Source organism: Python bivittatus, unplaced genomic scaffold, assembly GCF_059951505.1.
Source record: "Python bivittatus isolate LINGU-HERP-01145 unplaced genomic scaffold, Pbiv_v1 ctg000960_np1212, whole genome shotgun sequence".
Classification (NCBI taxonomy): Eukaryota; Metazoa; Chordata; class Lepidosauria; order Squamata; family Pythonidae; genus Python; species Python bivittatus.
The window spans coordinates 2,441,100-2,458,490 of NW_028277124.1; the positions used below are offsets into that span (position 1 = coordinate 2,441,100).

Genomic DNA, 17,391 nt, shown 5'->3' on the forward strand with positions numbered 1-17,391 from the left:
GGCTGATACTATAAACCAGTACTGAGGAAATAGTCTAAGTCCAGATGGTAGCTTTTAAATATATCTATATTCTGTATTCTTCTTTGGTTTTGGTTTTGAGCTAAGTAACATGGCACATACTGTCCTTACTTTCAGTTTTTTTCAAGCATCTAATAAAAAGCAAGGAGGCTTTTCCCTATTAGTTAAAGGGTCCAATATGGGGCATTTTCTCTAAGACTTAGAACAACTGGCTTGGAGCCAGCGCTAGTTGATTAATCATATATTTCTGGTAAGTTTTGGAGGATATTTCCATTTCTGAGAACATGCAGCTAAAGTGTCTCAAGGAACTACAACTTTCTGAGAAGTCTTAGCACATGTTTTCTGTGTGCCTTTGGACACACAGATACCCTTTAAACATTACAGAAATTAAATAAAGGTGGATGCTGGCAATTGTCTTCTGCTCTAACATGATTACATAGATTTTAGATTCAGAGACAAATACAAATTGTTGCTTTTTGATAAAGTTGCACACAGCATGCAATGTGATAGACTCTAGGAAAAAAAGTCAATAATCTAATCTATATAGGAGCCTGCTAGTAATTACATATCACAGAATCATGTAAACACAATCAAAGAAAATAGAGTTTGAGTATAGCAACAAACATACACATAGTGAGCAGGAAAAAAGGATTAAAGCACATGTTACAACTAAGATGATGCTGGTGGTGGTGGTGGTGGTGGTGGTGGTGGAGAAGGAGAAGGAGAAGGAGAAGGAGAGATAGTTCTGTTAATTCTATGGGACTTCTTCATCACAGATGCCTAATATTTGGGGATGGTGGACACATTTGGAATATTGAGATCATGTTTGGGCACACTTGGAAATGAGGGGGCTTTCCCATTCACAAAATATCAATCATGGGATACAAGCTAATTATAAAACACCAGATTGCTATCTGAATCACCTTCAGCTTTCTCTATCCATGACTAGGGTGCCTAGCAATACTTTGTTCACCAGCCCTGGTGACAAGAGAAGGACATAGTTGCATTGATTCGAGAGGTGATCATGATCAATCCAATAGGTTACCATCTTCATAATCATGATCATCTGTCTCAGCAACCAATCAGTGCAATTGTGTTTTCCTCTTTCCTCTTCCATAACTGGTGAAGAAAGCCTTCACTAATGCATTTGTTGTTATTTTGAAATATCTCCCTGCATTCTTTTCAACAGTTTAAAGTTGGGAAGTATCTTTTATTCTTTTTTTTAAGTTGCCTTATTAGTGGTCTCATTAAAGTATATCAGCTTTCTTCCTATAATATTTCCAAATTCTACTAACTCTAATTCTTATTTGGAGCTCATTCTACCCCAAGTTGCTTATTATGTTCTGTTAATAATTCTTCCTGTCTCTTCAAACCTATCATCTGTATTATTATTTCTATTGGCTTCAAACTCTTATTGTATTAAATTTAAAGTTTTTGTTTTTATCTTTTTACTGGCTGGCTAAGGCTGTAGGTGGAAAATGCAGTATTCCAGGTAGACCACAAAATGCTACAAATGAATGTTTTTTGGCTAGGTCTCAGAAGAGAGTTTGCAAAGCTTCCAAATCATATTACAAATCATAAGAATAGTCTAAACACAATATTTTATCTTAATGCCCAGCCTAAAGAATTAATAAAGAGTGAGAGTGCACAGAGTTTTGTAACTTGTATTGTATGGAAAATATAAAGACAATTAGGCTGAGCACCAAATCAAACATAGCACAATATTTCTGGCTAGACATTTTACCTATTTCTATAGAGACAGAAGACTTCCTGAAGCAAAATGATCCTCTGCTTCAATGTTCCTGGATTGTTCCAGGTTCTTGGAGATCCCAAGTTCTTCACAGAGGCTTTTGGGAAGAATGAAGCCTGTGTTCCTTAGTCTCTTTCTCCTGCTTCTCTACAGTTATGACCCTTGTCTATTTTTCTCTGTCCAGCAGAGAGAGAGACTGGGGATATCTGCTTTTGTGTACTTGACAGGGAACATCTCTGTCATGAAAATGTATATTCTGTGTCTAGCAAGCAGCCTGCAGTTTTGTGAATGCCTGGCAAGTAGGCACAGTCACAACAATCTTCAAGCTATTTTTGTTTCATTCTGTTGAACCTCAACTTCCTTATCTTGAAACTGAATGGAATTATGTTGCAGCTTTATAGTTTCCATTTATGTACATGCTGAATTAGATACATGATGGATGCTATTGCTATTTGTTTTGGTATCACATCTCATACCAGATCTTGGATGCCACTAAGGATTAAGTCCATGAGCACCTTTCTTCCATTGGTCCCATGATCATTTTAATATTTGGGTTACCTGATACCACTAGGTTCTCATGGCTCATCATGAAAATACTTTTAGGATGGTTCAAGACTGTTATTTATTTTTCTAATGAACATTCTGAAGAATGTTGTATCACTACTTAATTGCATTGCCTTTAACACATTTGTCTTTTGGTTAATTGCAGTTATTATTGCTTTTTATTAACCATTTAACAGTCTAATTCAGTAAGACTACATATTTTAAAATAACAAAAGATCCATAAACTTGAAAAGTTATTTTTCAGATAAGAAAGTTTCAACATTTAAGTTGGGAACTAAAGCCACTAACAGAAAAAACATATTGCAAATAAAATAAACTCTCACAGGCTGCAATTCTATTTTATTATAGTTGTTAGGCATTTATAAACAATAGATGCTATTAAAATTATAATTAAGATCAACAGGAATTCTACTGAAAAACAGAAATACAACCTGACTGAAAACAGTTCAGACCATAGGATCTAAAAACAAATAGCCAATACAAATGTCTACTGTTTGAGGTAGGCCAGGTCAGGAAAGAAACACCACAAGAAATACCAGAATTTTACTTTATTGATATAGGCTATAATAACAGAATCTTGAGAGCCTGGCGTTTCCCCTTTCATCCCTTTTATACCAAAGAGAGTCAATCTTGAGTTTCTTTCACAGGCTTTCCTGTTTTTCTGGGCTAAGCGCATGTTTTAGTGCTTAGTTGTTGCATAGTTTCTTCAAGTCCATCTTTGTACTCCTCTACAACAAGGAATTAAAACTGTCATGGCAATTTGGGTGAAGAACAAGGTGGATGTCAGACACACTTTCCAAAGGAGAACATTTCTAAGTTGGGATGCCAGCATCAACAAATCTCATGGTGAACTTCCAACATTTAGATCTAGGGATGCTTGGAGGAGGACCTCCCTAGATGATCTTATTTATTTATATATAAAACGTTTAGCTCACTTTTCATTAAAAGTCATCACAAAGGAGTACAAATCTACATTTGCTTGAGTTGAAGTCTCTCTAATATGACTTGCTAACTTCCAGGAAACCAAAAATAAGAGTTGGGGGCATATCTGCTACTGTACTGCTTACATGTTAATTGTTCATTTAACAATTATCTAGTAAAAAGATTATTCCCCTCCAGATCAAGAACAAAGGTTATTTGGCCATCAATCTGCACACTCTTTTCATCTACACAGCTTGGCTACTGGAAAGCAGAAGGCTCTTCGTCTGCTTCAGAAGCTTAAAGCTGAGACTTCTACAAAAAAGGATTTGCCATATTTATCTTCTATAACATACTTTTCTACGTGACAAATGGAAGACACTCAGTCACTTATGGTCCACTGATTGGGATAATGGGAAAAGAGAGGTTGCATGTTTTATCACTTGGCTGCATCAAAACAGATTGGTATCTATTTTGTGTCTTCCCTAATAACCACTCACCACTGTGGTGAAGGGAATAGAATTGAACTTAGGTCAGGGAAGGCCTTAGATCAAATCTCAGCTCAACCACAAACGACACACAGTGGCCTGCCATACACTTACTGCAGAGGTCTGTGCCTACTGTGTCTAAACAGAGTGCTTCCATATTCTATCAACCTCAATCTTATTCTCCTGTAGAGGAGAATCAATTTTACAGGCCACAAAACAGCAGAGTTAAACAGGCTTAAACCTTCTAATTCTTACCATGTTTGTAACTCTCTGTTGAATTGTGACCAGCACCCTAAGTACATGCATTTGATTCTGCAAGTAATTGTCCTTTTTCTCGCTACTTGTTCCAGATAAAAACACCACACAGTGAATGTTCTGAGAGCTGCTGGCAAAGCAGGCCCTAGATAGTACCTTGTTTGATTGTAATAATAAATTTGATTTGATATCTTGTTTATAAAAAGCCGTGTTTTACAGGTCTTTCCCACTTGAACCTAACCATCATACAAACATGCCATGGCAGTATCTTTTTCCTGTCATGTCACCTCATCCCCGGCTTATGAGGGAGACAGCTTTAAATCATTCTTAGTTGTATCAGCAGGATACTAGTGTTTTCTTCTTTATTCCAACACTGTCCATGGACAGCCACAATCTGTTACGCTTCTACACCCATTGCCTTGAGTGACTGGCAGTGATTGAGAGCAGAAGAAGCAAAAGAGGCAGGAGAGGAATCAGCAATGGGAACAGCACATTTCATGTCACTATTGTGTTCTGCCAACTCAAGGCCTGGTGGATAGCACTACCTCAGCAGTGAGGAAAGGGCCCAGATCAGCCCCCCCCCCCCCAAGTGAGGTACTGCCTAATTGTGAACATGCTTTTTGGGGAAGCAGCCCAACTATGGAGGCTCCTGGGATTTAGAGTTTGCCATCACACAGTTCAATTCTATGCCTGCTTGACCAGTTCACAGGGGTCCGCTAGTTGCAAGGAGATGAACAAACACCTACTCCTGAGGAAAAACTCTGTGACCAGCCAATGCGTTTTTATTTTCTCCTAAGTTCCCCTCCTCTGGAAGCGGTCAAAACAGCCCAAATCTTGCTCTCTGGCGGTTTAGGAGAGGGAGAAGATGTCGAGGCAGCAGAGAAGTCCCCCGTGAGGCAGGCTTCGCGTGCGGGAAAGAGCGGCCCCGAGTGTTTGTCCTCAGCCCTCTTTGCAAAACAATCCCAGGACCGGCGCGCGGCTGAGCGAGGTGCCCAGGCGCTCCCGAACGTGCCGCCACTGCCGCCGCGCACGGGCAAGTGGTGGCAGTCGGGAAAGAGGGGGCGTGGCGGCCCGGAGTCGGACCCCCCTTCTGTCCCGGTCCCGGGGGAGGAGGCTGGCGGCATAGGCATCACGTGGACCCCACTCCCATCTTCTCCCCCTCCCACTGACTCCATCTCCCCCTCCCTTCCCTTTGTTGTAGCCCGAGCGGTAGCAGCGGCAGCGGCGCGCGGCAGCGGCGGCGGCAGCATCGACGACAACAGCGGGAGCAGGAGCAGCGCACAAAGGGGCGCGGGGAGGCGAGGCGGTCCCTGCCGGAGTCCCGGAAGCCAGAAAAAAGAACGCCAGAAGCGAATTCGGAAAAGAGCGCGGCGGCCCGGGATGCGGAGCTCTGGCTGGAAGCAAGGCCGGTGGGTCCGCGCTCCTCCCGGCGGCGCCCATTGAGACCCAAAGGGCCTGCAGTCCCCTTTTGCAAGTCCTCGCCATGGCGGCCACCGCCCGGCCCCGGCCCTCGCCCGGCTGCAACAGTGCCGTGTTCTTGGTGCTGGCGGTGGCTCTCTGCGCCCTGGTTCCCGTCCGGACGTCCAACCCTCTCTCCCCTGCCGCGCCCGCCACTGATTGCGCCGGCAAGGGGAAGGCGGGCAGCAACTGCTCAGGTAAGCTGCAGGACCAGCGGGCTGGGCGCTGGGCGGGGAGTGGAGGGTTGGACGGCCCACAAGCGCTCCTGCTGCCCACGCCGAGCATCCTTCCTCGTTATCGGCCCCGTCTTTCGCGCTCTTATCCGATCGTCTTTTTTCCGCCACAGACGCCCATCTCAGTACACCACATGGGCTCGTTCCTTCCTCGTTTCTTGTCCATCCACCCCTTCCCTTCCATACTTAATAGCTCCGTCACTAGCCAGCCCCATCTTTGTCTGGCTGTCAGTCACACTTTTGAAAACCCGCACGCCACGTCCCTGCCTTCCTTCTCTCTCCCCTCCCCCGAATTCCCCGCGCCGCGTTCTAATTCCGAGGAGCAAGAACCGCTGCAAATCGGAGGCACTTTCCCCCGCATCCGTGTTTCAAGCGCTGGGGGACGATTCCTGCCTCTCATCCCATGGACAGAGACTCCGCGCCGGTTCTGCCTCCTTCCCGCTAGTTTCATTTTATGGATCTAGTTCTGTGTCTCTCCGCACAATCCTAAAGAAGAGAAGCCGATTGTAGTGTAGTCCCAACTCTCCAGAAATCGGCTGGCCCGAAACCATCACCAGGTTGTGCAGATGAAGGTGGATGGATGCAGCCAAGAGCTTAATTTCAGCCAGTCTGCATCGGACCGAAGGGTCAGCCCTGACCTATAGAACATGATTTTCATGATAACAGAGTGCCTTCAGATGCAATTCTGTACTTACCTAAGAACAAGATATTACTCAACAGGCCTTTCTTTCTGAATAGACACGCAAAGGATTTCTGGTTAATTTTCAAAATGGTATTCACTACTACATAGCCCAATACTATGAGTTTATATTCCAAAGTAAGCAAAATTCACCTGGGCTTACTTTCAGGTATGTGTGTACAGTCCTCTTCACTAGCAACACCTTCTTCTTAGATTTGCTTACTCAGAAGTAAGTCCCACTGAGTTTCGTGGCACTCAAACCTTCTCCAGAAGCCTGGGTTCAAGAAGATTTTCTTTTTTTTTAGTTCAGGTGTGTAACACTTTTTATTGTAGAAACTGAATACTGCCGGGGTCCAAAGCGGCCTATACAGTCACACATTTTCCATCATCAGCCACATCTCCTTTCTGTACAAAGACAGTCTCTCCATCTTCTTTCCCTCTGCTCCTTTTACATGCGTACATTTCAGAGCCCTGTGTTCCCTTGTGTATGACCTGAGGCCATGAAAATGGGGAGGTAAATCTGGGAATGTGAACATTGACCTTGTGTGGGCAGTGAAGTGTCAACAGTTCACGCATCTGGAATTACTGGCCAGGTGATGTGAGTTCATTTCCTGCTGCTGGAACAAAGACAGTGCAGCTCTGATTTTGAAATGTGTTTTTCTTTTAGTTGTGGCACAAGAAGCAAAAATTATTTCAAAAGGCAGCAAAAGAAAAAAGCAAACAGGAGGTGGCATCTCTTTTGTTTCTCTCTGCTGAATGTATTATCAGGCCCATCAGCACAGCTGCTGTTTGCATACCCACCAACCTTTAGTTCCCTACTCTTTTCTCACCTCTGTTTCTTAAAAAGGTTGCCTGTGAAACTGCAAATGCAGAGATGTTGTTTCTGTAACATGTTTAGGTAATTGGCCTGTTTCTTGTCAGGTTTGCAGCATTAATAAATATAATACAAAGCCTAAGATCAAATCTAGCCTCTATTATCAAGAAAGACATGTTGTGAAATGCTTTGTGATCAAAGTAAATGTAATTCTTTTTTAAAAAATTGCATTGTATAACTGGTTACTTTATTCTGTCTTTCAATACCTTGCAGAAATAAATGCTATTCTTTTAGTTCACATTTATTTTTTAAAAAGTTATTTTTCCAGATTAGTAGGACCTTAAATGGAAAGATCCAGGAAATTACAGGAAATTAAGTTTACAACTGGGATTGGTTTTCTAAAAATAATTTTTTCTTAAGCATATTTCTAGTTTGTTGCTCCTTTTGACTAGGTGTTTTGCCTTCCTCAAAGCATTCAAGCTGTCATTTTTGTGCATTCCCTCCCCCATTTGAAAAGCATGGATGATTGCTCTGAAAGGATTGCCAGTTAGAAATTACGTGCAACTGCTAGTGCCAGATTCATGAGAGATTCATAAGAGGTACTTGGTGTCCTCCAATCTCATTGTCTTCTCTGAGAGATGAAGACAGCTGCCACTTTTTAAACAGCTTTGAGCACTTTATATAATGCTCCCTTTTGGTAGCGTAAGTTACTGACAGCACAATTCCTTGTTTATTCAGAAATAAGTTCCAATGTAGCTTTTTTAAAAAAGTATGTTTGTGTAGGATTGCAATCTAAGATTGCAGTTCTTCTGATACTTGCTAAAGAGTAAATTCTGTGGAAAGTAGCAGAATTAACCTTAAAGTAAACATGTACTGTATAGGATTGGGTTGAGTTGACTATTGAAGAAGCAGGCAATTAAGGCCCTAAACAGATGTAACAGTGGAATAGTCTATGACTTAGAATACTGAAGCATAATGAGGAAGGCCAGTGAAAGGAAGGAGTAGAATGTTGAACTCTTCCTTTCCTGCAGATTTCCTCCAAATTTCTATGCACAGTTGCACTTTTTTGAATCTGGCTTTTTTTCCAGGCTTAAATTACAATCAGGAGAAATTAGTGAGTAGGGAGGGAGCAGTTGCAATGGTTACAAGCCTGGTAGCATTCAGCATACTTCTAGGATTCTAGTAAGTGGCTTACTTCCACGCAGGCAGGCATAGGGTCATAACTGGAAGTACTATTATACTGGATTTTTAACTTTAAAAATATTTATGCTGCACTATGCCTTTGTGGTCTTTGTTATAGACAACTCTGACAATAGTGGTTAGCCTGGTTAGCAATTTCTCACAGAAGCAAACCTTCAAAAGTCATTCCACAATGTAAATTTCACCTTTGTTTGTTCTCTTGATCCTTGCTTGTTGAGTTTCTCATGCTGTGATTATAGACATGTTGATGGTGTATTTGAGCAAAGTGTTGCTCTTGCATGCTTGACTTGGATTCCTTTTGCATCCACATAATGACTGATCATGTTTTGTGCAAAGAAAGATTAGTAGGTTAATTTGGTACTGCCAAATGCCAGTTCATCTAACAGGCATATATATCCTGCATGCTGCATGGGAAAGTCAATGAGATTCATTTTAAAAAGCTGGCATACAAAGCAGATTTTCAGAGCTAAATACAAATTAATGTTTCTCTATAATAAATATAGTAGTACTATTTTAAAAGAAAAGTGAAATCACATGCATTCAGCATAAAGAATGAGGAAACAAATTGAACAAGCATAACATAAAAGACAAGACTGCAAAGTTTTTGGTTTACTTGTATAATTGGTGAACATATTCTGCAAATTATAATACTTAGTATGGAAATACCTCCCAAGGGTCTTCTTTATACTCAGAGCTGCTTAATTTGGATGCAACACAGACTTTCAAATCTAATTAATTTATCTGGTGTATACTAGGATGCTATGGCTGATGTTCTTCTCAAAGTTTAGGTCCTGTCTTTTTCACTGTGCAGTTTCTATGTCCAGTGATGATAAATTACCTTTTAGGGAACCATCTTTCCCATTTCTTTATGTTTTGCTTATGCAGATATTTGATAAAGTCATTCAGATGCCATATGACTACAACTAGAATTCTTCCCCTTTTCTTTCCAGTCATCCAAATAATCCATTATTCCTTATGTACACCCTCCCCTTCTTGTGACTTAATCTCTCACTGTATTGTTAATATTTAAATGATGGAATTACAAGACAGCACCAGGATTATATTTGCATAATCCATGCTGACATTCTTCTTCCATGAGAATCTCTTGTCCTGGCATGAGCAATTCTAGTGGATTCCTCACTGTATCATGTCGTTCTATTATTCAGACATCTTCATAAGGCAATAAAGCATAATAGTAACACATTAATTAAGTTCTTAAGGGGAAAAAAACCCCTTTCAAATGTTAAGTATGATAATTTCAAACCCTTTTCCTAGGTAGTTTGATTGAATTAGGCTTAGATGACAAAATATCTTATGGGACTCCAAGAGGCAAAATTCCCCATCTTCCTTAACCCCCAGTCATCTTCTGCCTCACAACCAACATTGCTGGGGGGAGCAAGAAGGAGATGGGTTATTTTCCTTCTGTGACTTGTTAACCTACTTTAGAATTGAAGCTAATAATTTCAGATTGTTGCTTAGCTTCATGTTGTACATCAGTGCATGGAGTCTGTCTGCCTTACCTAAAATTTGAGCTATTTAGTAAATCTAATTTCAAAGTTAACTCCATCCATTGGTTCAGATAGTTTTGTTTTGGCTATTGCTGTATCAGTTATACAGATTTTTTCTGTATCATTTATAAAGATTCCTTCTCCCACTGAAGATAAAAGTCATGTAGAGTTGACAGGTTTTCATTAGTGTTTATTCTCTGATGCAAATATTATTCAAGTACATATATATTTCTAATACAGTTATATGACTATCATGTTTTAGATAAGTATATATAGAATTGTAATTGTTTACTGTTACAATGACATTGACATGTTTTTTTCTTTGTTGTATTTCTTTCACTTTTTTCTTAAAGCACTTTCTATGTGTTTTTTCCCCCTTAATAATAAAAAATAAATATATATTCGTGTTTATTCTCTGTGAAATGCAGAACATGGCTTTTCCCTATTACTCGTGTTAAAAACTTAGGATAGGACACTAAACAAAAGTAAGTGGAAACTTCATGGGGACAGAGTTCCCAGCATGATGTTCCTCACATTCTTTTTGTTCAGAACAAAACTTTTTGTTTTCTGAAAGCAAGAGGATAACTCAGTTAAGTGATTGGTCAGTAGGCATGATACAGCCTCAAAGACAATGGAGAGCAGTGGTACACTGAGGTTGCATTAATATTAATTTAAAGAAATGCTTCCCTTCTGCTGATAAAACTGCTAGCAGCAGCAAGAGGAGGTAATTTCCCTTGCCAGTTGCAGGCTTTGAGGAAACATGGCAGCTCTTTGTTCTCAGGCTGAACTTCTGAACTGCAGTTATAGGGCAATTGAGGGATGGAGCAGATCCTATAGCTCCTTCTCCTATAGGGCCTGGCTGGGGCCAGGCTAAACTTCCTCTGCTGCGATAGTGTTCTTCTCAAGAGGGAGGAGGCATGAATTGGGGGAGGGGGCAGTGTGACCTTCTTGATTCAGAACAGTTGTCCTGCTTTTCAAAAAGAAGTTTTAAGAATAAGTGGGATGGCTGGTGTGGGTCTTCCGGGCTGTGTGGCCGTGTTCTTGAAGTTTTGTTTCCTAACGTTTCGCCAGCACCTGTGACCGGCATTTTCAGAGTGCAGGAGCACAGACAGGAGCAGTTCTCTCTGTGCCCAGGGTGATGTGACCCTTTTTGTGGGTATTTATAGAGATCTGAGGGGGGGGGGATTGGGGGTGTGTGGGTGGGGTTGGGTTACTGAGTGGCTGCTTGAACAAAACTTCAAGACCACGGCCACACAGCCCGGAAGACCCACACCAGCCATCGTATGCCGGCCGTGAAAGCCTTCGACAATACAATAAGTGGGATGATGATGATGATGATGTAGCTTCATCACACTTTGCATCTTTCAGCCAGCGGCTCCTTTTCAAGCAGTGCTGAAACTGAAGTGAGGGTATTTGGTGTTGGCTTAGATTACCCAGTGAGAGCAGCCACCAATGCTGCATGCAGGAGGAGGAAAGCGAGCTGTGATAACCCCAAGAAAACCAAATTAGAAATGCACAGATCTGGTTCAGGCATAACACCATGTGATTTCTTTGTTTTTTATTTAACCTGGTGGATGACTTCATCCTTATTTGAATGAGTTACAGTGAAATCCTGTACATATACGTTCAGTACTGTTGTTTTCACTGGGTACTGTTCTGCAGAAGTGATTACCAAGTTGCAGTCTCAGTAATTTTTTCCAGTGTTCAGAGGGAAGGCGATTCAGTGGGTTGTATAATTTCTTAATCCTCTTTATGCCTAATAGAAACAATAAGTAAAAATGGTCATGATCATCTTAAAATGTATGTACTTCTTGCTGACTGCTAAATTTAGTTTGGATTGTCAGATAGTGGGTTTACTTGGGAAAACTTTTAAAAAATATTATTAATTAGTATATTATAGAAACTGCATTGTTTTTGTTGTTGGTGTATATTTGAACCAAAAGAAAAGAAAAGAAAAGAAAAGCAAGGCTTGCTGAATCATATCAAAATATCAAGTGCTTTGGGGAAGGAGAGAATGGGAGGGCAAAATCCCCCTCCTGCCTGTGTACCCCAGAAGCTAATACTGAGAAATGTACTGTATATAACCATCATATCTAGCAATGATTGATATCCAACCTTCTATCTAGTTGTCTAATCCCCTTTAAAGTTGTCCAAGGTGGTAGCTGCCACTCTATCTTGCCATAGCAGATGCCATAGCTTGACTATATTTGGTATAAGGAAGTATTTCCTTTTATCTGCCATGTTTGGAGACGGATTATGGGACCATTAAGCCCAGAATGGTCTACTCTTTTGGTACTATCCTGGTAATCACATGAATTGGCATACAACATGCAAAATCATAGCTGGCCATACCAGCTATGCCCTTTTTACATATTTTTTTGAAACCCTTTTGCTGTCTGTCTTTTGATTTTTCCTGGATCTTCTGGCAGTTTCCCATTCAAAGGGCTGATCATCTCCACCTCTGTTTATCTTCAATCTTGCTGCAACATTAGATGCTTCTAACTGATCAGTCTGTACTCCTTACTCCATATGGGCTGTTCATTGTGGAAATAGTTCTGTCTGATCTGATGAACAATTTTAAGGAGCTTGCCTAAATGTAGAACAATAAAGTACATTTTCTACTGTAAAGCATTTGTCTTAGAGTTGATAAGTATTCCAGTATGAAATAATCATAAAATCTGTTTCAACTCTTCAAATACTACTTTTCCCTCCAAGTGCAATGAAGAGGAACAAGAAAAAAAAGCCATTCCATAACAATGTATTAATAATGGCATACGGGAAATAAAAGTAATGAAGTAGGTCATAGAATAATTAAATGTTACAGAAGATGAGAAATAAGGGAATCATGAGCTTTTCTGACAGATGATGCCAATAATTGAAAGATACCATCAATTATTTCAGTGGACAAGTAGCCACAAGTAACCACTGTAGAATGTGCTTCTTGGCTGCCTCTGGCCTTTTCATGGTCTTAGTATTTATAGCAGTTCAGATGAAATTGCAAACTGTTTCAAGGTTTATATTTTCACTTTGGATTTAAAGGGATGAATGAGATGTTCAGCTCCAGACAAATGTTGTAAAATCATGGACTCTTTCATATAGTTCTTACTGTAAGTAACAAGAGAAGGAGAACTTTTGTATAGGGACTTTTTGTAGTGGTATAAATGAGGATGCTTAATTGTTCCCTGATGACTGCTTTTTTGAGCTGTGCCTTCCTCCAGTACTTTGCCTGGAGATGCAGCAAGTACTTGCTTGGGGAACCCAAGTAAGGGGTGAAAAGTGAAGGGGAAGGGGAAAAGTAGGGGGAAGAGAGGTGCTTTTTCTGCCACCTCTCATGTCAATTGTCCCATTCCTTGACATTTTGTCATTGCTTAGCAGCCTGTGGAATTTCCAGGCCCTTAAAAAGAAAAACATTGGCTGATTGCAGTTTATTCTAAAAAGAAATAACAAAGAAATAGCGTGAACAATTCTCTAAATTGGAAAGCTGATTTGAAATAATACAAAGACAGTTTAAAGTAAAATCTTTTCATTGATATTAGTAATTTGGTATATGGTTAGTACTACTTCTTGCACTTCTTTAGATAAGATACTTATTTTTCCTGAAGTTATAGCTCCTCAGTTATATACAGTAGAGTTATTCAATATGTTCTGAAGTGTTCTGCATTGCACAATCTGAAGTGGTAGACAGAGCAATTGATGGCACTCTTGGAATCTGTAGAACTTCTGCCTGAGACTGGAGAGTGAAAACATTTGCAACTGCGACTTGGATTGAACGGAAATCCCACAAGGGATTCTTCAGCAGTTACAGATAGAAAGGTTATATGCTTGACTCTTTTCAGAAGACATTTATAATTATAGCTGCTGAAATATCCAAATTCGTACCCCAAACATCCACATCCAAATCCAATCCCAAATTCATGGAAGTAAACTAGGGTTTACTAGAGTTTGTAAGTAGGGGTTGGAAAGATCTTGCTGCTGTGTCTGTAAATATGGTTTGGAAAGACCTTGTGCTGGGTCTAACTCAGTTGAGTCCAAATGACTTTAATCAGTTTTTGGCTACAAAATAATACATAAAGTGGATGTTTCTACACAGCAAAGTCTTATTAAGTATACATTTATGATACATCTTAATAAATAAACAATAGGCCCTGTGTGCAAATGGTATCTTGAAAACTTGACAATACAGTATTTTAAATATTGGGTGGGTACAAAGAGGGTAATTATATATCTTAACTCTATGTTTAGATAGGTATACAGTTTAATAGTCTTTATTTGGGAACCTAGTCCGTTGCTCTAGCCCATCATTGATGCTACTTCTGAGTGGTCATGGAATACTCTTTAGATTATTTAAAACTGCAGAAGGAGAGGCTGCTCAACTGCTAACCACTCTTTTTCAACAAATATGGAACAAGACTATATGGTCTTTAATATAGTTATATGGTCATATATATAGCTATATTAAAAAGGGAGATGTAAGTGAATGCTCAGTTGCACGAATGCCTCATGTAAGCTAAGTTCTGCTTAAGAAAGAATAGAGCCATACTGTATGTGAAAAGGGGAATGACAGGTGAGTATTTTTCAGAAAAGTTAGAGGGACATGACATTAGATAGCTAACACAAGGTGGAGAATGGAAAATAGCAAGGGAATACAAAAAGGAGGTTTGGCTTTGTTTTGTTGATTACAGCAAAGTTTTGACTAGGTAGAGCCAGAATTCAGAACATATTAAGGGTAATGGGTATACTAGAACACTTGATTATTCTTCGGAGGAATCTTTACAGTGAAAGAAAAGCTAGTATAAAAGCTGAATTTGGAGAAACAGTAGTTCAAAATAGGGAAGAGGTAAGACACTGATGTGTTTTTTTCTTATATTCATTTAACTTATAAAATTAAGATCTTTTAAGACTAGCAAGATTGGAAGAGATGACAGCTGCAGTAAACACTAATTATGTGAGATACTCAGATGATATGGGTTTGTTATCTGAAAGTAAAGAAGACTAAGAAGTTACTGTTATGATGATGATGAAAGTAAAACTAGAACATGAAAATACGGGTTAATGATAAATATTAAGGAGGCAATGATGATTTCAATTCCACACTTATTGAAGTCAATAGTTGATTGTGAACGAGTTAAGGTGTTACATCATTTTGTTTTTGTGGGCACAAGAATAAATAAGATGGATTGTCCTGGAGAAATAAAGAAGAGGGAGGAAGCAAACAAGACCATGAAGGATTGAAAACTTTCAATGACACCGGTTAAAATAGTGGCTATGTACAGCTGTGAATTGACAGTATGAGAAAAGTAGATGCTTTCCAGTTATGGTTTTGAAGAAGGTTACCAAGAGTACCATGGGCTGCAAGAAGAATCAATGAATCAGTCCTAGACCACATAAAGTCTGACTGTGGCCTTGAGATGATGATCACTAAGCAGAAACTCACATAATTTGGACAAGTGATGTTAATAAATGATGGACTAGAAAAAATGACTAATCTTGGCAAGGTTAAAGGAAGTAGAAGGGAAAGACAATAGATAAGATGGATTGATGGGATGAAAGAAATTACAAAAATGTTCTTGGAAGAGCTATGAGTTATTACTAAAGGAGGTCAGGATGGCAAACACTTGTCATAATGTCACCAAGAGTTGAATCTGACTTAATTACATTTAACTAACATAGAGAGCTGAGTAGATGGAGGAGCTGATTCCAAAACAGGAGTTTTAAATACATGTCAACACCATTGTTAAAATCAGTGGTATATAAATTCCTAGCTTTGGCTTGATAGTCCTATTCTTTACAATTTAGTGAATATCCTATACTTCTATTTAATGCTAATTCTCTTTGTTCAACCAACTGAAAATAGGTGATTAAACTTTTATCTCAATTTAGATTAATGTAAATTATGCAGCTCAAAGGAGGGACTTAGATTAACAGGGACAGAGAAAAGGAGATACATGAGAGAGAATATTCCAAGGCTGAAGAGAAGTTTGAATTCTATGTTCTATCCATGTGCCCCAACCTGAACAGTGCTTGCATAATTGTTGTCTTTATGTAGTTCAGTTTGGATTCAAACTTTATTTATTTTATAAATAATAAGCGACGTTATGAGACCAAAACAAACAATGAGTCTGTGCAAATGTCAGAGTGCATATATAGCCAACATAATGCTATGTTTACTATATTCCTTAGTTAATTCCTGTGTATCACTGATTATCAAATATGTAATAGATGGAAACTATATGTGGTATTATGTATTTGAAGAAGATGAAACAAATACATTAGTACTATAGTTTAATATTTTATTACCTTTTTTAAAATTTTGAATATTTTCTAAAATGACTGGCATATATTTGACTGCCAAGAAGGATTCCTTCTTTACAATTTAACTGTAAAATGTTTTGAGATTTTTTAAATATGAGAAATGGTATGTAAATGTCTTAAATAAAATTAATTAATTAATTATATCATATTCAAATAATTTATTGGAGATTATTTCTATAAACGCTAATATAGATGTGTATAGATGTTTTGTACATAAAATAATATACAGTTTTCCATTAAAGCTGAATGCCACACACCTTGCATTTTTGTCATGTGAATATAACGTTTCATTTAATAATAAACTTTTAATCTCAAATTTGTTTAAATACCTAGTCAAATGCTGACATTATGAAGTGGTTTGTGTGTATGTATAAGGAGAGAAAGAGCATTATTCCCAGGGAGTGGGCAGTGCACTGGCAGTCTGCACACAGGCACAGTAGTCCCACAAATCGCTTCCTGTAGATGCTTGGCCATCTGCTTGCATGAGCATTAGATGGATTTATCCCCTATTTTAACACTATATCCAGTTATCCACTATGTCTCTGTAACAGCACCTGCCCTCTGGAATGAGGTTCCCCCCGAGATCCGGATGGCCCCCATTCTGCTGCTGTTCAGAAGAGCCATGAAGACCTGGCTCTTCACCCAGGCCTTTCACAAGTGACAGACCCCCTCGCTTCATCATGCTTGCCATCTTTTATCTTTATCTTTTATTTTTATCTTTTATTGATTTTATTGTGATTTCTTTGTTGGTTAAGAGTTGAGTGGCATACAAGTTTAATAAATTATTATTATTAATTGTTTCATTTTTGCTATATGAATGAATGGCATCATTTGTTTAATGGATGAAAGTAGGGTTCATGGGAATTCAAGTTGGACACATTGGCTACCTCTTGTTCCATCCCACTTCACTGCTTTGCTTTCTTAAACCTCAGTAGTGTATTACAGTAGTGTACTTCGTAAGGAAATATATTACCACAGATTCCAGTTGGATAGCCATTTTACATTTTTCTTTCAGCAGAGAAGCAAAAAGCATTATTATATTTTAACTTTTTTTTTTTTGGCATAGCTTGACTGCAAGTTTTTTTTTTTTTCAGATGTATAAGTGTTGTTCACAATTAGGCAGATAATCCACATGAGTATAAAAAGAACAGGCCAGGATATGCAAAATTTTCAGTTTCTGTGCAAACTGACAAA

The 17,391-nt window shown here is 39.1% G+C and overlaps 1 protein-coding gene across 1 annotated transcript in view; it reads left to right on the forward strand.

Annotated features, from left to right (window-relative positions):
• Positions 1-5,134: 5,134 nt before the first annotated feature.
• TMEFF1 (transmembrane protein with EGF like and two follistatin like domains 1) overlaps positions 5,135-17,391 on the forward strand; it is an 89,306-nt gene continuing 77,049 nt past the window's right edge. The window contains exon 1 of the mRNA XM_007424388.3: positions 5,135-5,648. Within this exon, the coding sequence (XP_007424450.1) occupies positions 5,477-5,648 (172 nt within the window). The 5' untranslated portion in view covers positions 5,135-5,476. The remainder of the gene's footprint in view (positions 5,649-17,391) is intronic.